The 24,719-nt window shown below is 41.1% G+C and overlaps 1 protein-coding gene across 1 annotated transcript in view; it reads left to right on the top strand.

Annotated features, from left to right (window-relative positions):
- The first annotated feature begins 201 nt into the window (after window positions 1–201).
- LOC127622295 (adenylate cyclase type 1-like) overlaps window positions 202–24,719 on the top strand; it is a 90,040-nt gene continuing 65,522 nt past the window's right edge. Inside the window, exons 1-2 of the mRNA XM_052096359.1 lie at window positions 202–1,044; window positions 14,650–14,799. Of these exons, the coding sequence (XP_051952319.1) occupies window positions 415–1,044; window positions 14,650–14,799 (780 nt within the window). The 5' untranslated portion in view covers window positions 202–414. The remainder of the gene's footprint in view (window positions 1,045–14,649; window positions 14,800–24,719) is intronic.

Raw genomic sequence — 24,719 nt, 5'->3', positions numbered from 1 at the left:
AAGCGTGATCTGGACGCGGTGCTGCTGAGATGAAGCTGTGGTATGCAGAGAGGGAAGTCCCGACTCTGCGTTGTCGCTGTTAACCTCTTTCTGGGGCTGAACAAACGCCGCCGCTACGGGTGGTCTGTTCCGTGGAGACCGCCTCGAGGAAGGAGGAGAGAGAGAAAAGAGGAGGCGGCTGCAGTCTTCGCTTGTCACGCTTGTTAATTTTTTTCCACAAGCACCGCGAGCGCAACAAACAACAGTCACCAACCTGTGGACGGTGGCGCGTGCTGCGTATTAGAAACAGTCTCGCGCTGGGGTCAGTCTGCGCGAGCCCGTCTCGAAGAGCGACGTGTTTGTCCGTTTCCCTCATGACAAAACAAGTGCTGGACACGCGGTGTTTGTAAAGAGTACGCGCTCGGCTCTGGCTGTATGAATGGCACCGCAATGGAGGAAGTTCCGCTTCCCAGAGTCCGCACACGGCGGAGGAAAAGTCGCTGCCTGGCCGGCACGTGCGAGGACGAGTTTGACTGCAAGGAGCTCGAGACGCTCTTCCAGAAATACAATCTGAAGCTCGAGCAGACCGCCACGCTCAAAGCGCTGGCAATCCTTATCCTCGTCGCGTCTGCGCTGGCGCTCGTGGAGCTGCTGTCCGCCGGTTCGCGCTTCACCGTGTCCAAGGGCTCGCACCCGGTCCACTGCGTCATCTTCACCTCGCTCTTCATCGTCACCAACGTCAAATATCTCCAGGTCACGCAGCTGCAGCAGATCGCGCGCCTCGCGCTTCTTTTCAGCTTCACCTTCGCGCTCCTCTGTTGCCCGTTTCCCCTCGCGCTGGGGCACGGCGCACCGCAAGGGACGCAGGGCGCGCAGGGGCCTGACACGACGGGCACAGCACCTGAGAAAGGTGTTTGGCAGCTGATGCTCGTTACTTTCGTTGCCTACTCTCTCCTACCGGTAAGGACGATTCTGGCTATTTTGTTCGGCATCCTGGTTGCTGCGTCCCACTTCATCGTGACAGCAACATCGGTAACGGCCTGCAAACCTCGCGCCTGGACACCGGTAAGTTTAAACATATAAATATTTTACTTTACATCACGTCTAAAGCTAGAGAAAAGAGTAAAAAAAAAATTTGCTTCATGGATCATTAGGATCATGTGGGCACGCACTGCACGTGCACGTGCACAAATGTAGAGTGAAGAGTCGCGCGAGTGCCACTTTGGTTTCAGCACCACTGTTAGTGGACAGCGCCTTGAGAAAGCCGAAGGGAAAACGCTCAAAAGAAGCACAATGCACTAAAAGACATTAACTGTAGTTTTTATTCTTAGAAACTACACCAAATAATCTTCACAGCAAATCCCATTCGTAAGTGTATAACAATAAAACACCATACACTACATATTGAGTTTCCTCCTTTAATGTTTCTAAACATGTTGAAATTAAAATGAAACCGACCTGTACGGTTGTAAACACCACGCAACAGGTTGGGAAGAGTATTTGTATGCTTTAACCTTCTGTTTACTCTAGTTAGGAGCTGGCACACTGTCACATTACACTACAGCTTGTAACCTCTGAACACTCACATTTCTTACAAGCAGACGCTCACTCGATGTTAAATGGTGTTTGTGACATGCACTCATACAGGAATTACAGCTTCCGTCATCAACAACCCAACCTGTGAGCACAGTAGTACTGAATTTGGGGACCTGTTAAAGGAATATTCCGGATTCAGCACAAGTTAAGCACGATCGACAGCATTTGTGGAATAATGTTGATTACCACAAAAATAATTTTCTTTAAAAAAAAAAAGCACAAAAAAAAAAAAAAAAAAAACAACAAGCAAAAATTGAGGTTACAGTGAGGCACTTACAATGGAAGTGAATGGGGCCAGTCTTTGGAGGGGTTAAATGCAGAAGTGTGAAGCTTATAATTTTATAAAAGCACATACATGAATTCTTCTGTAAAAACATGTGTATTATTTGAGCTGTAAAGTTGTTTAAATTTTCATATGGTTGTTTTAAGGTTTTAGGGTTGCTGACATTACATCATCATGGCAACAATGTTATAAAACTGGCTTTAACTTTACACAGAAATGGTTAGTAAGTGATTTTATCACATTAAAGTCACACATTGTTTATGTCTTGTGGCTATACATTTGAAATAGTGAGTATTTTAATGTTTACAGTTTGGCCCCATTCCCTTCCATTGAAAGTGCCTCACTGGAATCCAGATATTTGCTTTTTTAAAGAAAAGGAGGGGCGAGTCAAAATAATATTTGTGGTAATCAAAATTATTCCACAAATGCTGTTGATTTAGCTTAACTTGTATTGAACCCCGAATATTCCTTTAAGCTTTGATTTTATCGACAAAGATTGAAAGAGTGCCTAAAATTGAATAAAAATGCTCCAAAGTCTATAAGCAGAGTGGATAGACATAAACTCTTTAAAATCAACTGGTCTAAAAATATCAGAATGCCTTTTCACATTAAAACAGAAGCATCACAGGAGGCAACAGTACACATAGTCAGTATTTCATTATTGTGCTTCAAACTTAAGGACCAATTCACATCTAGACTGAAGTTGTACCATTCTTATGCTGAATTAATTCATTTTTCCTCTCTCACAGACTGTCATACCATAACACTTTAGAATGCCACACATTTAAAATACATGGTGGTCAGCCACCTGTCAGCCTCTCACTTGACTTTGAAAGGCTTTAATGTGTTGCACGATCAATGATTGCCAATCAATAGCAAATACCCATTAACCAAGTTGGCCACTTTGTTTATTAGCACTGTTAACATATTCACAAGTTTGCTAGGAATTTAAATAATGTTAAGGCTTTGTCTGCATCCCCTTAAACTATTCATCAAATGGCCTTCTCTTTCATTTACAAAGGTCCTGTTAAAAAAGAATGCATAGACCAGTAGAAAAGATTCTGGGTAATCCAATTTTCTGTTCCTCTATGAATGAACAATACAAAGCCCTTATTAGGCATCTGCTTGAAGTGCCATGTCTCAAAAGCCAGGCAATTGCTGATTCGTTCAGTCACAGGAGCTTATCCAGAGAGCTTCTCAAGCTATCTAGTGTGGGGGTGTGTATCCATCTCTGTATTGGAGTTTATCATCCTAGGATGGATTGAAAAAAATGAACCCTGTGCCCCCTTTCTCTTCTCCTCAATGGCACACAAAAGTCCTATTACCTGACAGATATCACTGAATTAGGTGTCCTGAAATATCACTTGTCTCTGTGACAGCCCTAGGCTCTATAAAGAGTAAACAAATATGAGTCAGATCTTTGTTCAGCCAATCAGAAGACATTGAGGTAATTTTGTAATAATTTCTCAATAATTTTGGACATTACAATGTAGTCCATATATGGGAAGCAGGAAGATGAGCGCGTAGTAGTCAAACGCCATAGTCAACTTCATAAGCAGTTGTCAGCTAATATTTTGTCCTACGAGAACATTTTTTAATTGTTGCGGTTCTGATTCCTCTTAATGAATCAGGTTACTTTTTCTACTTTTCAGAAAGAAATATTTGGAAACAAGAAAAGCAATTACTGGTTTATTGCATTTACTGCCTGCTGGCAGTCTGTTGCCAAATGATGAGATAATTTCAGATTTCGACAGAGCAGATAGGCTATAACAAATCAGAAATACATTTAATACAATTCTTGTAAAAGCATGTTTACACAGACTTTTTAGAGGCATTAATGCAATTCTGTAATTTATGCTAACTACATAGCTATTAAATACAAATTCTAAACAAACAATGTGATAACATATTTAATGTATTATTTTATAAAATTCCAAACTACACATTGTTATATGAACAACCAGTCAGTAATTGCCTGATTGAAGTCTCACAAGCTTTAAAGGGATAGTTCACCCAAAAATGAAAATTCTCCCGTTATCTACTCTATTATTTCTGCTGAACACAAATTAAGATTTTTAGAAGAATATTTCAGCTCTGTAGGTCCTCACAATGCAAGTGAATGGGTACCATCATTTTGAAGCTCCAAATTACAAACTAAATGCTTTTTTCTTCTTCTATAAATTCTCCTCCCTGCCCAATAGGTGGCGATATGCAAAAACAAAAAAAGAAGAATGTTGACATGATTGTAAAATAGGACTTAGCTCACATATTTCGTTTGGGTAATTTTTGACACCCAGAGAGGTAGATAATAATTTTTAAATACCACATAGTTTTTAGTACGGGAACCAAACTTTGTGACTTCGTCAAGACTATCAAAATACAAATAATATATACAGTATCTCACAAAGGTGAGTACACCCCTCACATTTTTGTAAATATTTGATTATATCTTTTCATGTGACAACTCTGAAGAAATGACACTTTGCTACAATGTAAAGTAGTGAGTGTACAGCTTGTTTAACAGTGTACATTTTCTGTCCCCTCAAAATAACTCAACACACAGCCATTAATGTCTAAACCGCTGGCAACAAAAGTGAATACACCCCTAAGTAAAAATGTCCAAATTGGGCCCAATTAGCCATTTTCCATCCCCGGTGTCATGTGACTCGTTAGTGTTACAAGGTCTCAGGTGTGAATGGGGAGTAGGTGTGTTAAATTTGGTGTCATCGCTCTCACACTCCCTCAAACTGGTCACTGGAAGTTCAACATGACACCTCATGACAAAGAACTCACTGAGGATCTGAAAAAAAAGAATTGTTGCTCTACATAAAGATGGCCTAGGCTATGAGAAGATTGCCAAGACCCTGACACTGAGCTGCAGCACAGTGGCCAAGACCATACAGTGGTTTAACAGGACAGGTTCCACTCAGAACAGGCCTCACCATGGTCGACCAATGAAGTTGAGTGCATGTGCTCAGCGTCATATCCAGAGGTTGTCTTTGGGAAATAGACGTATGAGTGCTGCCAGCATTGCTGCAGAGGTTGAAGGAGTGGGGGGGTCAGCCTGTCAGTGCTCATAACATACGCCTCACACTGCATCAAATTGAACTCCATGCCCAAGAGGGTTAAAGCAGTGCTGGAAAAAAAATGGTGGCCACACAAAATATTGACACTTTGGGCCCAATTTGGACATTTTCACTTAAGGATGTACTCACTTTTGTTGCCAGAGGTTTAGACATTAATTGCTGTGTATTGAGTTATTTTGAGGGGACAGCAAATTTACACTGTTATACAAGCTGTACACTCACTACTTTACATTGTAGCAAAGTGTCATTTCTTCAGTTTTGTCAGATGAAAAGATATAATCAAATATTTACAAAAATGTGAGGGGTGTACTCACTTTTGTGAGATAATGTATATATATATATATATATATATATATATATATATATATATATATATATATATATATATATATTTTTTTTATTTTTTTTTTATAAAATTGTTTAAGAGATTTAAGATATATCAATTTTGACCCAGCATCAATTTTGGCTTTACATATGATATTATGTAGATTATTTTTTTTTTGTAAATCTATGAATTCAAATATACTTATAAACAATTCTAAACATTTAGCCTCTTTCCCATACTCGCTCACATACCTTTTTGTCTCTCACGGGGACTGTATCTTGTTTACAAACATGCACACACACAGTCACACACAGACACATACACATTTCTGTACTAAACAGACATGACAGATATATCTAACAGAACAAATAAACTAAATCAAAGGTACTACTCTGCCGAACCCGCTTGCAGCATACTCGCGCATCAACATTCGACAGTTCATGCAAGTAAATAAAATAGATTTTTGTTAAAAACACAGTGAAAAAGTATTAATTTTGCATAATATATTTGTACAGTTGTTTTGATTATGTTTAATTGAAAAAGAACAAGCTGGTTTAATATCTTTTGACCACCAAGTTGTATTGATCAGTTATGAGCAATAGGAAATTCATTCAAAGTACTAGTAATTCTCACAATAATTGTTCATATAAATTGTATATTATGTTATATTTAGACACAATTTCACAAAAATGTTGATAAAAAATATTTCTTCACGTTTCAAGGCCACATGTCAAGGTCTGGGTAGATTAAATGGCAAGCAATCAATCAGTTCTCATAATCAATGTGTTGAATACAGGAGTAAAGACCTGAGCGACTTTGACAAGGGCCAAATTGTTATGGCCAGACGACTGGGTCAGAGCATCTCTGAAACGGCAAAGCTTGTGGGGTTCGGCCATTCATGTGGATGTCAGTTTGACACGTGCCACCTACCTAAACATCATTGTAGCCCAGGTACACCCCTTCAATGGCAATGGTATTCCCTGATGGCAGTGGCCTCTTTCAGCAGGATAATGTGCCCTGACATACTGCACACATTGTTCAGAATGAGCTGAAGAACATGATGAAGAGTTCAAGGTATTGCCCAAATTCCCAGATTTCAATCTGATTGAGAATCTGTGGGATGTGCTGGACCAATAAGTCCGATCTATTGCGGCTCCACCTCGCAACTTACATGACTTGAAGGATCTGCTAATGTCCATGCCTTGGCTTGGGGGCATGCAGAGGATCAACAGCAAATTAGGCAGGTGGTCATAATGTTTTGCCTCATCAGTGTATATTTTGAAATGTTAAATAATTTCTACATGCTGTTATTTTAAAAATCATATTAATTAATAGCTTTCATTATTTGTCAGTTAACATGCCAAAACTATCAATCTTTTTACATGTATGTACAGTTAAGAACTTATTAATGATTTACAATATAGTTTTAGATGAAAAACGTTGGGTTTTGAATGATTTATAAGCTTAAATTCCACTGGGTCAAAAGTGACCAGCGAATGCAAAAGGTGTTTGCTGATTCTAAATGCAATAGTAGGGTTACATTTTGATCTGTTTCTCACTCACAATTATCATATAACATCTGAAGATATACATTTAACCACTGAGGCTTGTGGATTACTTTCATGCTGACATTATATGCTTTTTGGACCTTCAAAATGTAGGTACCCATTCACTTTCACTGTGAGGAACAATTAATGACATGTGCACTCATAAAACAAGGGAGACACAAATGAGTGTCAGGATCCAGCCACAAAAACTTTAAACAAAGTCAACAGAAGTGGCAGGATCCTGATAGAACATGGAAAACGTGAAGGTGTCTGGTAGTGAAACTCTGTTATGTGACCAAAATGCAGTGTAGGCATTTGTTGACCAATGAGAATCTTGGTGAGGTGGGACTAGCTGTGCTGTGAAATCAAAAAACATGGCAGACAAGCTCAAGTATACGGTATATTCATTCCCTGTCCAATATTATCTTTCTCTGTCAGGATAAAAAGATAGTAATTGTGGAGAGAGAACCTGGAGAAGAATTTCAATGTTTACTGATACATTGTCAAAAAGATATATTTGAAATAAACATCTCTATCCGTGACCACTTCTGCCCTATGTTGTGCACGCCTTCCAAAACAGACCTTTCACAGTCCCATGCATCTAACACTCAATCTGAACTTTCCATAGCGTTTATGTGCTTTCGGTTTGGTTTGTAACCTTTACGAATAATTTGTTTTAAACGAATGCTTAGGAGCATGTATCAAATTGGCCAAGTCACCTGATTTCTGCAAACAAAGCTTTGATATGTCATACTGTTTCAAAACAGTTTCAAAATGTTTCAAGGTTACGCTAGGGGGCGTTGATCCCACAGTCAAACCCTGAATTAGTGTTAAATGCAGGTTGTAGCTGATCTCAAGTCAGTGAATAAATAAATTATATAAAATCAGACTACTTTCTGATAAAAATTTTAGTCATTTATTGTGTTCCCTAAGGAAAAAAAATCTAAATGTTGTGTTTATGAGAATTAATTTTGAGAGAGACATTGTGATATTCAAAGAGATTTATTTGATTTACAAAAGGTGAATGTGGAATTTCAACTATTGTACATGATAATGTGTCTTCAATTTCTTATTTGTATTTAGCACACCACAATTGTCAATTCTAAAATTGCTGCTTATGCCTCCTACACACTACACGACTTTCAAAGATGTCAGATCGTGGTACTATTCATATTACACAACTGTCTGTCTTGTCATATAAGTCGTAGCGTTTTCAAATTACACGAGGAATCGGCGACGGGTAAACACATTAGAAAACATTTCACTGTTGACGAATCCCCGACGACCCGATACGAGATACAAAAACAAATGCACGATCATGTTATGCATTTCAGAATATGATGTGTATCTTTTTAATCGCCTAAAGGCATCATATATTTTATTGGTTAGAATATGAAAAGAACCTCATACTGAAAAATCTACCTATTTGCTTACCTGACTGTCCAAGAGAATTGGCAATTTCTCTCCAACTCTTCTCTTTCTCCACCCGGTTGTGGTACAGTTCAGATGAAACATGAAATCTGGTGCTCCTGCCAATGTTCCACTAATTTTTCCTCCATTGCTTCGGTCCAATTAGACTTTCTCGATACCACAGCCTGTTGCAGGTACATCAGAACTCACACCGAAACTTCCTGTGCCCTGTTTCTTGCTCTCTCTCATTGGCAGTAGGTCAATGCTGCAGTCGTATTCAGTCAAAACATATTTCACATTGTGTGATTTGGAATCGCAGACAGGTCCAGATATTTAACATTCTAGATATCTCGTTGACATCGCGACACGTTGGAAATTCTCTCAGATAATTCTATGATTATGCGTCTATGATAATTCATACATTGCGATCGTCGCTCATGGGAGTGAACTCTGATTTGACCACGATTTCGGGCTTTTGTCGGCGATCACCACAAAACTGTCGGCAAGCGAAAATCGGGCTTAAAATCATGTAGTGTAAACTCGGCATTAGAGTAGTGGTTAATATGTTCCTCAATTAGTCAAAGGCACTTGATTCGTGAGTTGGAGTACCATGCTGTCAGAGTGTACCTTATTACCATAATGTTTCGTTTTCGAATGTTTATGCACATCCTGTCAAAGCATTAACATTTGTAAAATTTATTTTACAACATGATGTTTTATGATGCTGCACTGAATTAGCGTTTTGGGAACAACTTTAGGTGTGACCAGCTGTGAATATGTGTGCAAAATGTCAATGAAAATTGACCGGAATTTATAGCCTCTGCCGGTGACATCATTGGATGCACCTGTAGCAGGGCTATAAATAGATGCGTCACAGGTGCATCGTCAGATCTTTCGTATTCAGATCACTCTGTGTGTGTGTGTGTGTGCTTCATGAGCCTGTCAGAAACTTTCTACTTTCCTCTGTTAGGAGTTAGAATTGTTAGGCAGTGAGCAGAAAAGAATGAATGATAAACAAAGCAAGCGGTGTGTGTTCTCATGTTTACGCTCTTCGCTGGTGCTGCCCTGCACACTATGGCAGTGTTACAGGTGTACTAGACTAATCTGTTGAAAGACCTGAGTGCGTGCACCACGGTCGACGAAGACACTTTCTCTGAGCTTCGTTGAGCCACGGATCTGTCTCCCTGCACGACCAAGCAGACAGCCCACTCCATTGGCCGGTCTATGTCTGCTTTAGTCAGCACGGAGAGACACTTATGGCTTAACCTATCGGCATCAGATACAAGGACAAAACTTTCCTTCTCGATGCCCCGGTTTCGCCTTCTGGCTTATTTGGTGACGCTATGAATATAGTTATCACCAGGTTCAAGGAGGCAAAAAGTCACGAGGAAGCCTTTGGGCAATTCCTTCCTCGCCACACTCAAGGGGAGGGGCCGTCGGCCACCCAGCCCCGCCTCGGTCCTTCTAGACGGGAGGCTCAAAAACAAAGCGTGGCAAATCGGGCTCCCCCTCATAAAGACTGGGGGCCGGTTCGTCGCCCTCAGCAGCCCCCAAAGCAAGACCTCAGGGCAGTTATTTCTAAAAAAAAATTGCACCCAGCTTTGTGGGGGTAGCCCCCCTTGGGACGGGTCATGTGAAACATCCACCTGTACCCTCCCGATACCCCCACGAAACCGCTCCATTCCCGCCGCCTCTGGTGTTTTGGGAGTTAGCGGTTTCCAGCTAAATGTTGGGTGTTCCGTTGCTTCCTGCATTAGTCCAGGACACGGGATACTTGACATCCCCTCAACAGGAAGTGTCAGAATCGATACACATCTCAGAGAACCTGGTAGCATGGATACTACTGCCAGGTTGTTCTATGTGGTTCCTAAGAACAGTAGAAAAAGGCTACAGAATTTTATTTGTTTGCCGTCCTCCGCGTTTCAACAGCGTGGTTCCCACTACCATTAAACTGGAGCAAGCATGTTTACTGTGGAAAGAACTGCAAAATCTCTTGGTTAAAGGGGTCATAGAACATGTTCCCCTTCCAGAGGGTGAGTCAGGTTACTACAGCAGATAATTCCTGGTTCCCAAGAAGGATGGGGGGTTTGCATCCGATCTTTGACCTTTCGAGGCTTGAATCGCGCCGAGGGCGTTCAAGATGCTAACCATCAAGACGGTTGTGTCTCAAATCCAACATCACGTTTGGTTGGTCACGATCGATCTCATGGATGCATACTTTCATATAGAAAGTCTGCCACAACACAGGAAGATCCTGAGGTTTGCTTTCGGGGGCGAAGCTTTCCAATATCGGGTTCTTCCATTCTAGCCTTATCACCCCGCTCATTCACAGAATGCATGGATACAGCACTGGCTCCTTTGCGACTCTGGGGCATCCGCATTCTGAATTACATAGATGACTGGCTGATACTAGCACAGTCACAAGAAATGGTATTACAGCACATGGATATCATGTTAGCTCATCTGGTTTCTCTGGGGTTGAGGCTCAACACCAAGAAGAGCGTCCTCTCTCCCACTCAGAAAACTACCTATCTGGGGATCGTATGGAGTTCAGTCACAATCGAGTCCATTTAGAACACCCTGAGCAAAGTCAGGCTAGGCCAAGGTTGCACTGTTCATCAGTATCAACAACTACTAGGTCTCATGGCAACTGCGTCCTCGGTGATCCCTTTGGGCCTTTTTGCACATAAGACCATTTCAGTTGTGGCTCAAAGCCAGGGGATTTCATCCAAGGGCCAATCCCCTAGGCTGATAAGGGTTACGCGCCGCGTGCTACATACCCTTTCTATGTAGTTCAGACCCCGGTTCCTCACTTTGGGTCCCACTCTAGGTGTGTCTTGCCGTCGCAGGTTTCTAATGACAGATGCCTCCCTGATGGGCTGGGTAGTGGTCTTAAGTGGTCGTCCAGCTCAAGGGGAATGGGAGGGTCGTCAGCTCGATAGTCACATTAACTGGCTCGAGTTGATAGCTGTATTTCTGGCCCTGAAATACTTCCTCCAGAGGCTGCCATATCTTGATGCGGGTGGACAACACAGCAGTAGTCTCTTACATAAATCATCAAGGAGGTCTACGTTCATGCCAGCAGAAAAGACTGGCATGGCAGATTCTCCTTTGGGCCCAGGGCAAGCTCCAGTCAGTTCTGGACTTTCTGCAGGGAAAAATTCTCAGCAGGAATATGCCCCGCCACTCTCAGGGTCTATGTTGCCGACATTTTGGCTTGCCATGCCTTGATGGACGGGGTGCCGTTGGGGAGACATCCTCTACTCGCTCGCTTCATTTGTGGAGCTATGCGACTGAGGCCTCCTGCTAGGATCCGGACCCCTTCATGGGACTTGAGGGTCTGGTTGAGACCCCCTTCGAACCTCTAGAGTCAGCATCTGATAAACTTCTGTCTCTCTTTTCTTATGGCGATTACCCCTCTGAAGAGAATTGAGGATCTACAGGCTCTGTCTGTCTTGCCAGCCTGCTTAGATTTTGCTCCAGGAATGGCTAAAGCAATTTTGCACCTTTATTCTGACTACCTGCCTAAGGTGCCATTCTCGATCTTACATCCGGTCACTCTCCGGCCGCCACCACGCAGACTATGTCGCATTGGGTGAGGGACGCTATTGCCCTGGTCTATGAGGCGCGCGGTCAAAGAAGAGGCTATAAATTCCGGTCAATTTTCATTGACGTGTTGCACACATATTCACAGCTGTTCACACGTAAAGTTGTTCCCAAAGCGCTAATTCAGCACAGCATCTCGTTCCACTTTTATCAGGGAACAAGGGTTACAGTCAAGTAACCTGAGACATTTTATAATATAAAATATATATATTTTTTGGTATTTAAAATATTATAAAACAGTAATAAAAAAAGGCCAACTTATATATGAAGGTCTACATATTCTCCAAATATTCTGTTCTGTTTATTCCAGGATATTGTAGACAACTATGAGTATATGACAAATACAAGGTAGTAAATAATTTCCAATTCATTGTCATTGTATATGATTTTGACTCAAGTCTTCTCATTTGCATGCCTGTAATCATCAGATGTCGTCAGTATGCGGTTTCGAGCACTTCAAATACAAGAAATTATTTGCCGAAGAAATTGGTTCAGTTGACTCGAAGTTTCAGAAAGCTTTGTTTCTGCCATCACTACTGTCGTGACATGCTAGTTGACCATTAAGGCTGAAATATACTTCACGCAAGTACACAAACGCTGTCGTGAGCGCTTGGCTAACACATGGCCAATGCGTGGTCCCGTTGTACATACATTATGTTCACTTTTACGTTGCACTGGCAGTTACAAACCTCAAACCAGAAGAGGACAATAGATTTTTTAGGTGTGACCACGAATTCGGTGCTGCATTCGAAACCAGGAAAATGCTACCTTGAGGCTGTATATGGAGGCAGGATGAAAATAAGGTGCTCATCAAACTGTTCAGAGTTTGTGATTGAAAGAAGAAAATACACTCTAGCGCCCCTTGCAGCAACAGTACAGGAATGCAGTGCGTACTTGCAATGTGTAATGAATTGATTGCTGGCACATTTCACAAAGCAACGACATGTGACATTGAGCTTGCGTAGCAAGGTGTGTCTGCGTTCATGTACTTTCATAGAGTATGTTTGAGCCTTGTAAGCTCTCTCCTATGATTAAAACGCGAAGTTGTTATACCAGTAAGCCTTTCATCGCAACATTTGTTCTTCCTATGTACTTCAGAGCAGATCTCCTATATAGATGACTTGACTCTGTACTGCCCTCTACAGGTCTGATGGAGTATGACAATACAGTTGTAGTGTGCATGCGTGGAACATATCCATAACAAGCTCTATTGAGCTGTATTGAAAATTGTATGTTGCTTCAAAGTAACTAAATAAAGTTAATGCTACAATTGTTTTAAGTTACATAAACCTGACTACATTAGGTTACACAAACAAAATTATTTGTATAGGTAGAAGCTCCTTCAAGCAACAACAGCATAAATTCAATTTTCAGTGTGGGATTGCATGAGGGCGAGTTAATGATAAGAGAATTTACATTTTTGGGTGAGCTATCCCAAAGTACAACATTACATAACACAGTAACAGTTCTTATTTCATTTAGAGTTTGACATGACAAAAGCACTAAAAAGAGCCGACTCATAAGAATAATGTATTCAGGAATCAGACTACAGTGATCACACTGCATGTTTCGTGCTGTAGATTCAAAACAGGCTCATAAAAATCATTCGTTCAGCAATCGGACCACACTGGACGTGTTTTTCATGCTGTTGATTCAATAGAGAGGCAGCAGTGTCACTGAATACCAAATAAAAAGCCACTGAATAAAAGCTCTTGCTTTTTCCAACAAGAGTCTACTAGAAATGTGTGTTTTTATGCCAAATTTGATAGAAATTATATATATATATCGTTTTTATATATATATATATATATATATATATATATATATATATATATATATATATATATATATATAAAACGACCATTCTATAGGTTGAACTGTGTCAGCCCTCATTCCCAAATGAACATGTTTACCATCATCAAGGACACCTACATCTGCTCCAAGGTAAATTAAAGCTAATAAATTAATGTTAATTCATTTACATCTTGATTCAGGTCTTAGTAAAGGCAATAGTAAATAAAGAGTTCACCGCTTTATAGTGAGTGTTATGAGACATTATAAGCAGTTCTGTTCATTTACGCTAATGTTATGAGGTGTGTAATCGCCATGTGACGCTTTTCTCTTGTCATGTGACTGTGATAATTGTTTGATTCACAGTCTCCACAGTTTTCAGTCAAATTACTGTGTAATTTAACAATTTCTTAAAAAAAAAAAAAAAAAACATCAGATAAATATGCTTTAAAGTGTCACTCTTCATTTCAGCCCATGTAAGAATATTATCAAATCCATTTAGGAGAATATTTTTCCCAAAACCACGCAGTTCACGGCAATCTGCTATTTATTCCTATTGGAAGTTCTGCAAAGCTTGTCAGAGCGAGCAATGATAACCAAGGAGGGTGGAGCTTAGCAAAGTGTCAATTGCACGTTCGGGAACCGTAAACCAAAAATCAAATGGTTCTGATATTTAAAAAAATACGAAATCGGTTCTGAACCGGTCCCAACCATACGTACAAAAATACTATTTTGTTACTGTTGCTTTTGAAAACATTAATAACTGAGACACACTGCTGCTCTCCTGCTACATCTCTGATTACAATGGTCTCAATGGTGTAATGGCATCTTTGGGGGGCAGGCTTTTCGAAAGAGGTGTGTGTCTATTTTTGTTGCTAAGTATGGAGGAAGTTCTATAATGGCTAAATATTGCTTACAGCATTTTTAAATGTCAGAATCCTTCTCCATGGTTCAATAAACAGGATGGTCAAGGCCCCTGCAGACTCACACACAGACCCTTTTGTCTTTTTCTCTCTGTGTTTGTAGCTGGTAGCAAATGCAGTGTTGCTGGTTGGTGTGAATCTGTCGGGTGTGTTTGTGCGAGTCCTTACTGAGCGTGCCCAGAGGAAGGCCTTTCTACAGGCTAGAAACTGCATTCAACAGCGCCTGCAACTAGAGGATGAGAACGAAAAACAGGTCAGACTGAAACAACACATGCATGTGGGTAGTTGACATTAAATACTTTTGGAAAGCTGATATGTCCTGAGGTGTGACATGCTCCATCTAAAACTAAACAGCATTTTAGTCATACTTTCATAATTATTACACATGCAGTTCTTTGGACCTCATATATTAATTGAGAAATTAATTTCACACCACAGGACCAAGTCAGGTAATTTTCCATTTTAAATTCTATTCATGTCAAGACCATTTAAAATGAACTATTGAAGGCAAAAAGGTGTTTAAAAATGGTAAAATGGTGACCAGTTACAGGACCTAAGAAATACATTTTCCCATATACACATAAATTCAACCTAAAATGTTACGAAGCGACTATTTGCACTAGGTGTAAAAAGTACCTACCGCCAGAGGTGGGTAGAGTAGCCAAAAAACTTACTCAAGTAGAAGTACATGTACTTTAAATTGAATAATAACTATTCATATTATTGTAAATAATGGAAACTGTCATCATTCACCTCCATGTTGTTCCAAACACATATGACTTCTTTCTTCCATGCATCAAATTAAATGGGTAGTTCACCAAAAAAAAAATAAATAAAAAATGCACTAATTTACTCACCCTCATGCCATCCCAGATGTGTATGACTTTCTTTCTTCGCAGAACACAAATTAAGATTTTTAGAAGAATATCTCAGCTCTGTTGGTACATACAATGCAAGCGAATGGTGGCCAGAACTTTGAAGCTCCAAAAAGCACATAGAGGTAGCATAAAAGTAATTGATACGACTTTTCAGAAGCAATATGATAGGTGTGGGTGAGTGTCATGTTCACTGTTGTCTTTTGTTTTGTGCTTTTATGTTGAAGTTTAGTTTAGTTCCTGTTTCCTGTTTTTGGTTTTTGTAGTCCTTTGTAGTTTCTTTTATTCTGTCATGTTCACTGTTGTCTTTTGTTTTTGTGTTGTTATTTTGAAGTTTAGTTTAGTTCCTGTTTACTGTTTGGTTTTTGTAGTCCTCTGTAGTTTCTTTGTATCACTGGTCTTTCCCTGATTGTTTCCTCCAGGTGTCCCTCATTCCCTTGTTTGTTCCCTCCTGTATTTAAACCTGGTTCTTTGTTCAGTCTTTGTTGATCGTTGTTGAATGTTGACGTTTCGTTTCATGCTCTTCATATTCTCTGTCTTTGTTTGAGGTTTCCCTGACTTTTATGGATGTTTCCCCAACCTGTTTAGCCCCTTTATGTTTTCCTCATTTAGTGTATTTTTCCCATCGTGGACTTTTCGTTTGTTCCTGAGTTTGTTTTTGTTGATGCTTGTTAATAAAAGCCGCGTGTGGATCCGAACCTCCCGTCTGCCTTCTCCTGATTTCCCAGATCATTACAGTGAGAAACAGATAAATTATATATTATATAGGATTTAAATATTGATCTGTTTCTCACCCACACCTATCATATCCCTTCTGAAGACAGATTTAACGAGTGTCATTTGAATCCCTTTAATGCTGCCTTTATGTGCTTTCTGAGCTTCAATGTTTTGGCACCCATTTACTTGCATTCTAGTATAAACTAACAGAGCTGAGATATTCTTGTAAAAATCTTTGTGTTCAGCAGCAGAAGAAAATAAAACATCTGGGATGGCATGGGGGTGAGTAAATGATGTGAGAAATGTAAATGTTAATTATTCCTATAAGGAGATAAGATTCCTTAATCATCATTTACATTCACTGCATGTTTTCCCCCTCCATATTTTGAAAGGGAATGGTGGCTGAGACTGTCAGTCCCTAACATTCTGTCTAACATCTTTTGGGTTTCACAGAATACAGAAAGTTTCTTGGGGTTGGAAGAACATGAGGGTGGGGAAATTATGATATAATATTAATTAAAGGCTGAATTATCACTTTAAGGATGCTTCTCAGATTTGGATGAATCTGTCAATTAGAAGAGAAGTTTCGAAAACGTTCTAATAATTTTTACGGTGAAAAACGTGAACAATGTCACACAGTCCTTGATAAAGATCATGCTTTATTATTCATGCCTTCTGTCATTATTTCACAGCTTTTTATGTCCTGTGTGAATTTAGTTCAATGAAGTTCCAGCATTAGATGATTAGTTTTGTACACAAAGGGGTTAAATTGCACCTTATCTCTGTGTTTGGAAGCGTGTAGTCCATTAGACAAAGCCGCCCGCATCTATCAAACGCTGTGCACACATCAACATTGCACTTACAGAAATGCTCACAATCGCGATAGACAGAAAATAACATTTGCACTTAACGCGGATGTTTACAAGGATTTGTACAGCAGGCACTGGTATGTTGCAGCGCTGATATAAAAATGCGTACTTAGAAACTGAGGTCAGAAGAGCCCGTTACAGATTCATGCAGAAACTGTATCACCAGTATCACCATGACACAGACAAGGCCACGTTATCACAATCTCTAAAATCTCTAAGATATAGGCATTGTGTGGAGTGAAATTATTTTTTGTTTTGCACGCTTGCTGCTGTAGTGTTGAACATGACTCGAATGACAGCAGCAGCTGTGAAGTTCCGCTGTCGTAAGAGTACCATTCAAAAATTTCAATAAATGTCAATAAATTATGCATTTATTAACACTTATTAAATTAAAAGCAGTTATGTAACGACAATGAACTCTGCCAATTGTAAGTAAAAGTAAATGTTTTCATCAGAAATGTACTTGAGTAAGAGTGAAAAGTACCCACCAGAAAACATACTCATGAAAGTACATTTATTCCAAAATGTTACTTAGGTAAATGTAATAGAGTAAATGTAGCACGTTACTACCCACAACTACCTACTGCACATCATTGCTATTTACACTCTAATGGTCTGGTGGAAACACAGAAATCGAAGACAAACTGCACTCCTAGTGTAGCTGCAGCAGCATGAGGCGTAACAATGGTGTTGATATGATTTTTCATGCAGATGACCCGGTTTCTTATCTGCCTTTTGGTACACTTTTTCACATTCTGTTTTCTGTTTCCACTCTTAATATTTCCTTTAATACAACTTATAATAATAAATACAATTTAATATAAAGGTGGATATCCTTGCAGTGATTTGTCAAAGTTGAAGGTTAGGGACTTGAGAGAAAGGTTTGATCCAGGTCAAATTAAGCATGGTAAAACATTAAGAGAATTTTCTATAGTAATATTGTAGTAGCCATGTTTTTTGGCAGAAGCTATAGTTTTAATGCATTTAAGGTTTTACTACTGTAATATGGTGTTAATATAGTGCATGTTTAATTTTGAGGTTACTAAGATTTTTACTACAAAATACCATGGTGATACATGGTTCTGTAATAAAACCATGGTTACTTTTTTTTTAGGGAGATTAAATTAAGGGTTGGTGTAGGGTGTCTGTGGGACTCAATACAATAAACATGCTGCTGTGATGCCCCTATAATGTATTTTACAGCCACTGCCAATATTGTTAGTCCATGGAAAATAAATAGTCCATGTTCTCCCTCAAGTTAAAGTTGCAGTTTTGACAGGTAATTACCTTGCAAGATTGCTTTCATTCCCCTCTGACTAGCTTAAAGGTCAAGCTTTCCCAGCAAAAAAACATGCAGATTTACATGTGTACACGTACACACCAACACATATACACAAAGACACACAAAACAAGTGGGGTCTAAGGTTAGTGGGTTGAATTAGTTGGCATTCAGGCTGTATACAACTATAATGCCATTGCACCCTGCCGAATGCACCATATTACAATAGGCTCTTGGTGGTATTGAGTGTTAATAATATCTGAGCCATTTCATTAATTCAGCTTCCTTGCTTTAAATAAAAAAAATAACATATTAATAATAATAAATTCAACATGAAATTAAAATTGACCCTTTTTACACATTCCTAGTCATATTTCACACAATAGTGCATGTTATTCCAAACAATAATCTTTGTAAGCGCTCATCAAAATGTAATTAGTCACTCTGTCTTTGCTCTTATATGACTTTCCTTTTTGGCTGATTTGACCTAGGCCATGCAGTCTATTGTTTAATATTATAGCCAAAAAGCTATTCAAGACAGGTATTGTTTTAGCGGCTACTGTTATGGATAATATAGCCTTTCTAAAATCTTTCACACAGTAATATGTGTCATTAAGGAGGTAAAATGGGTTGCAAATGAAAGTGACTTCACTTTTTTTTAAATCTGTAACTAAAAAATGTAAATCAACATTAAATAATCAAAAATCAAATCAAATCACTTTATTGTCACACTACCATGTACACAAGTGCAACAGTAGGTGAAATTCTTGTGTGCAGGTCCGAGCAACATAGCAGTCATGACAGTGACGAGGCATATACCAATTACAGTAAACAACATATTTACACAACACAATTTACATATCAGATGTACACATACTTACACAACACAATAATTATATACAATGTGCAGTAAACAATACACACAATATAGAATACACAATATACAATACAATAAGTAAAGAGTTTACATATATATATATATATATATACGTATATATCTATCTATCTATCTATCTATATATATATATATATATATATATATATATATATGTAAGTAGTTGTATTGAGGAGAATATGCTGACAGTCCAGTGTGAGATTATAGATTAATTAAAGTGCAGTGCAAATTATTGATCGTGAGAGATCAATTGTTCAACAGTCTGACTGCTTGGGGGAAGAAGCTGTCATGTAGTCGGCTGGTACAGGTCCTGATGCTGCAATACCGCCTGCCTGATGGTAGCAGTGAGAACAGACCATGACTCGGGTGGCTGGAGTCTCTGATGATCCTCCAAGCTTTTTTCACACACCACCTGGTATATATGTCCTGGAGGGAGGGAAGCTCACCTCCGATGATGTTTCTGGCAGTTCGCACCACCCTTTGCAGGGCTTTGCAGTTGTGGGCGGTGCTATTGCCATACCAGGCGGTGATGCAGCCAGTCAGGATGCTCTCTACAGTACTGGTGTAGAACCGTGTGAGGATGTGGTGGTTCATTCCAAACCTCCTCAGCCGTCTCAGGAAGAAGAGGCGCTGGTGAGCCTTCTTCACAACGGCCTCAGTGTGGACGGACCATGTGAGTTCCTCAGTAATGTGGACACCGAGGAACTTGGAACTGCTGACTCTCTCCACCGGTGCTCCATTGATGGTGATGGGGCTGTGTACTCCGTCTTTCTTCCTGAAGTCCACTACAAGCTCCTTGGTTTTACTGACGTTGAGGGAGAGGTTGTGCTCCTGACACCAGCGTGTCAGAGTGTGCACCTCCTCTCTGTAGGCTCTTTCATCATTGTCAGTGATCAGACCTACCACCGTCGTATCGTCAGCAAACTTAATGATGGCATTGGAGCTATGTGTTGCCACACAGTCATGTGTGTAAATTGAATACGGGAGTGGGCTGATAACACAGCCCTGCGGGGCTCCAGTGTTGAGGGTCAGTGATGAGTAGATGTTGCTGCCCATTCTAACCACCTGACATCTGCGTGACAGGAAATCCAGGATCCAGCTGCACAGTGAGCTGTTTTAGCCCAGAGCCCGGAGTTTCTCATCAAGCTTGGAGGGCACTATGGTGTTGAATGCTGAGCTGTAGTCTACAAACAGCATTCTCACTATGTGTTCCTTTTTTCCAGGTGGGAGTGAGCAGTGTGTAGTGTAAATGCAATGGCATCATCAGTGGAGCGGTTGTTGCGGTAGGCAAACTGCAATGGGTCCAAAGAGGTGGGCAGAACAGAGCAGATGTAATCTCTGATTAACCTCTCAAAGCATTTGCTGATGATGGGGGTCAGAGCAACAGGACGCCAGTCATTTAAGCAAGTGATTGTGGCTTGCTTCGGTACAGACACAATGGTTGATGTTTTGAAGCATGTGGGGACTACAGACAGGGAGAGGGACAGATTGAAAATGTCCGTAAAAACACCTGCCAGTTGATTCGCGCACGCTCTGATGACGCGGCCCGGAGTGCCGTCTGGATCCGCAGCTTTACGGATGTTCACCCATCGGAAGGATCGGGTTACATCCACAACAGAGACGGAGAGTGAACCGACCTCTGTAGCGTCAGCCACGCGTGCTCTCTCCGCGAGGGTGGTGTTATTGTCCTCGAAACAAGCATAAAATGTATTAAGTTCATCCGGGAGAGATGCAGCGGTGTTCACGGCGGAGTCTTTATTCCGTTTGTAGTCCGTGATGATGTTAATTCCCTGCCACATACTTCTAGAGTCAGTGGTGTTGAACTGACCTTCAAGTTTGTGCCTGTACTGGCGTTTGGCTTCACTGATAGTGTTACGGAGGGCATAACTGGCTTGTTTACGCTCCTCCGTGTTAGAAGAATTAAAAGCGGAGGTCTGTGCATTGAGTGCCGTGCGAACATCGCCGTTAACCCATGGTTTCTGGTTGGGGTATATCCGTATTGTTTTGGTCGGAACAACATCCTCTACGCACTTCCTGATGAAACACGTTACGCTGTCAGCGTAAACCTCGATGTCATCATCAGAGGCGGACCGGAACATCTCCCAGTCCGCATGATCAAACCAGTCTTGTAGCGCAGAGTCTGATTGGTCCGACCAGCACTGGATCGTTCTGAGGGTGGGTGCTTCCCATTTCAGTTTCTGCCTGTAAGCGGGCAGAAGAAGAACAGAGGAGTGGTCCGATTTGCCATATGGGGGGCGGGGGAGGGATTTGTAGCCATACTGGAAAGGAGAGTAACAATGATCTAAAACCCGGTCCCCTCGTGTGTTGAAGTTTATGTGTTGGTGGTATTTTGGTGCTGTTGTTTTGTTGAAGTCCCCGGCAACAATGAACACAGCCTCAGGGTGTGCGGTTTCCTGCTCACTTATACTCCCATACAGTTCCCTGAGTGCCCGGTCTGTGTCAGCTTGTGGGGGAATGTACACAGCTGTGATGATGACCGCTGTGAATTCCCTCGGTAGCCAGAATGGTCGACACAGAAGCATGAGATATTCCAGATCAGGAGAGCAGAAAGACTTGATGAAATGTACGTTCCTCTGATCACACCAGGATTTGTTGATCATAAAACATACACCACCACCTCTGTTTTTACCAGAGAGGTCTTTCGCTCTGTCCGCTCGGTGCACGGAAAAGCCCGTGATTTCGATGGCCAAGTCTGGAATCTCCGTAGACATCCAGGTTTCTGTAAGGCAGATAACACAGCAATCTCTCGTCTCTCGTTGGAAAGAGATCCGCGCTCTCAGCTCGCAGAGCTTGTTGTCCAGAGACTGAACATTTGCCAGTAGTATAATGGGTAGCGGGGGTCGATTTGCACGACGTCTTACTCTGATGAGAACGCCGGCTCTTTTTCCCCTTTTCCTTCTGCGTTTCCGTGGCCGAGCAGCCCAGACAAAGGGCTCCGCCGGCGTGTTTGTAAACAGCGGGTCGGCGTTGTGGAATTTAAAGTCGGTTTTCGATGTGTAATTGTAGAACCAATGTCCAAAAGCGTTTGTCTGTCGTAAACAATAAGGCAGACAACATCCAAGACAAAAAAACAAAGAACTGTAAACAAAACAAACAAAAAACCGCAGTGTTGTATCGGAGCTCGCAACGCAGCAGCCATACTCGGCACCATCTTGAGTCCAGTCCCCCATCTTGAGTCCAGTCCCCCATCTTGAGTCCCCCAAATGGTCCCTTTTTACATCTTTTCCTAGTTCTTAGTCTTATTGCACACAATTAATGAGTGGAATGACTGCTTTTTATGATCCAATCGAGCCCCAATGAATAAAAAAGTTATGTCATACATTTTTCATCAACGTGAAATCAAAATGGTCCCTTATAACACTTAGTTTTACTTTAGGAAGGAAAACATCATGGTTACTTGCGTATACTTGGTTCACTGAGTGGGAGCATGACGCTGCGTTGCTAGACGGTTTGGGGAAAGTTTTTCAGGAGTCAAACTCTCATCCATATTTTAAAATCTAACAAAAGTATGCAGAGGGGACCACCCTGTCGCCATACAAATGTTCTCCAAGGACGCACCTCTAGCCAAAGCCCAAGAAGATGCCACGCTTCTCGTAGAATGGGCCCGAATACCCAGATGCAAATTCAAACCATGCCTCATAAGCACTTGAAATTGCATCAACAAGCCAATGAAACAGTCTCCACTTAGACACAAAAACTCCTCTGTTGCAGCCACCAAAGCACACAAACAACTGCTTTGACTTAAGCCATTGGCAAGTACGATCAACATAAACCCGCAGAGCCCGTACTGGGCAAAGCAAATGCAACTTTTCGTGCTCCTCCAACTCAAATGGGGGAAGAGAGAAGGACTGCAAATTTGTAGTCTGTGAGCGAAAGGGCGTAGTGATAACCTTAGCCAAATATCCCAAAGAAGGTCTCAATATGACCTTTGATAACCCTGGTGCAAAATCCATACATACAGGATTGACTGACAGGGCATGCAAATCACCAGCCCTCTTAAACGATTCCAATGGCAATAGCCTTTTAAGGGCTAAAACCTTATCAGTAGCTGATGTTCGAAAAGAACAGCTGCGAGTGCCTCTAACACCACAAATAAATCTCATAAAGGGACAGGAATGGGACGAAAAGTCGTCAGCCTGCATACTACGTACATAAAATGAGAAATAATAGAATGTCTCCCAATAGAGACTACATTCACAAGCACGTGTTAAGCCACTATAATGGAAACATAAACTTTGAGTGTTGCCAAGCAACTCCAGACCAAAACGCTCCTGTAAAAACTCTAGCACTGAACCAATAAGACAGCGAAGTTGATCCTCCTTTCGCACTGTAAACCAAGAGGTGAAAATGTGCCACTTTAACATATTTAACCTCCTCGTTGTTAGTGCTCTAGCATTTAAAATGGTATCAGCCACAGCGGGGGATAAATCATCATTCAAAAGAACCCTCTGCAGAACTGCATGCAGCAGGCTGAGTGGAGGAAACACATAGAGAAGTGCTATTGGCCACTGATGTGCCAGCACATCGATGCTTAGCAGTGCCGGGGGCAAGAGAAAAACCAGAGGGGACAGTGTGACGCGAACAGTTCCACTTCCGCTCTGCCAAACCTCCTACAGATTTGTTCCTTCCTCCTCCAGATTGCCCCAACCCTTGATGGGGGCGTATGTCGTTATCACTTTGCGCTGAAACACCTGTCTCAGTGGAATGCCTGACCGCAGAAATCGGGTGCGTTTCCATGGCAACAGAGTCTGGTAGCACCCATGCGTCACTCTTATGGGAAGAAACTTATGCTTCAGTGGTTGAAGTCCCTTTATAGAGTTCATTCAGCACTGAAAAGGTCTTGCATGCAACAACCCTAGGGGAATGAGAGCGGATGTCTCGATCATGAGTCCCAAAAGTAAAGGGGAGGGGAGCTTGTGTGCCTGTGCTACTGTGGCTGATTGAAAAAGGGTTAATAGTGTTTTTTGGAAGTGGTAGTTGTGTACTTAAATGCCAGGAAAATAAATTTGATTTGTTCAAGAAATGTTTTGTACACTTGTGTTTGTTGAACTTTAAATTCTGTTGTGAATATGGCTGGACATTTGATCAAGGAGACAGAGGCTGAATTTGTGATGAGATTTCTCACTACCTGTTCCCAAGCTGCAGGGGGAGACTGGGCTACAATCTGGTTGTTGGGTGTTCAATGCGTTCAACAGCGAACTTGTCACAATACTGTCCAAAGGTCAAACAGGGTACAAACGGATATGTTTGTAGAGTCCAATTTCATTCACTCTTAAGTACATCAGGCTTGCTTCTTTACGCATGCTCCGAGACCTTGGTCATGTAAGCAGAGGCAAAACTCAAGCTACAAATATTCAATGCTCGTTTGCGAGTGCAAATTACAGGAGGAAAGGGAGCTAATTGCTACAGAGAACGGGTTGGACAATAAACCGTTCCTTGCATATTCAATGGGGCAACAATGTGTAGTGCTGTGGACAAAGTACTTTTGTACACAGGAGAGAATTATGTGTGCCCCAA

Source organism: Xyrauchen texanus, chromosome 28 (genome assembly GCF_025860055.1).
Source record: "Xyrauchen texanus isolate HMW12.3.18 chromosome 28, RBS_HiC_50CHRs, whole genome shotgun sequence".
Classification (NCBI taxonomy): domain Eukaryota; kingdom Metazoa; phylum Chordata; class Actinopteri; order Cypriniformes; family Catostomidae; genus Xyrauchen; species Xyrauchen texanus.
The sequence above is the reverse complement of the archived record's forward strand: the minus strand, read 5'-3'. Positions and strand labels throughout refer to the sequence as shown.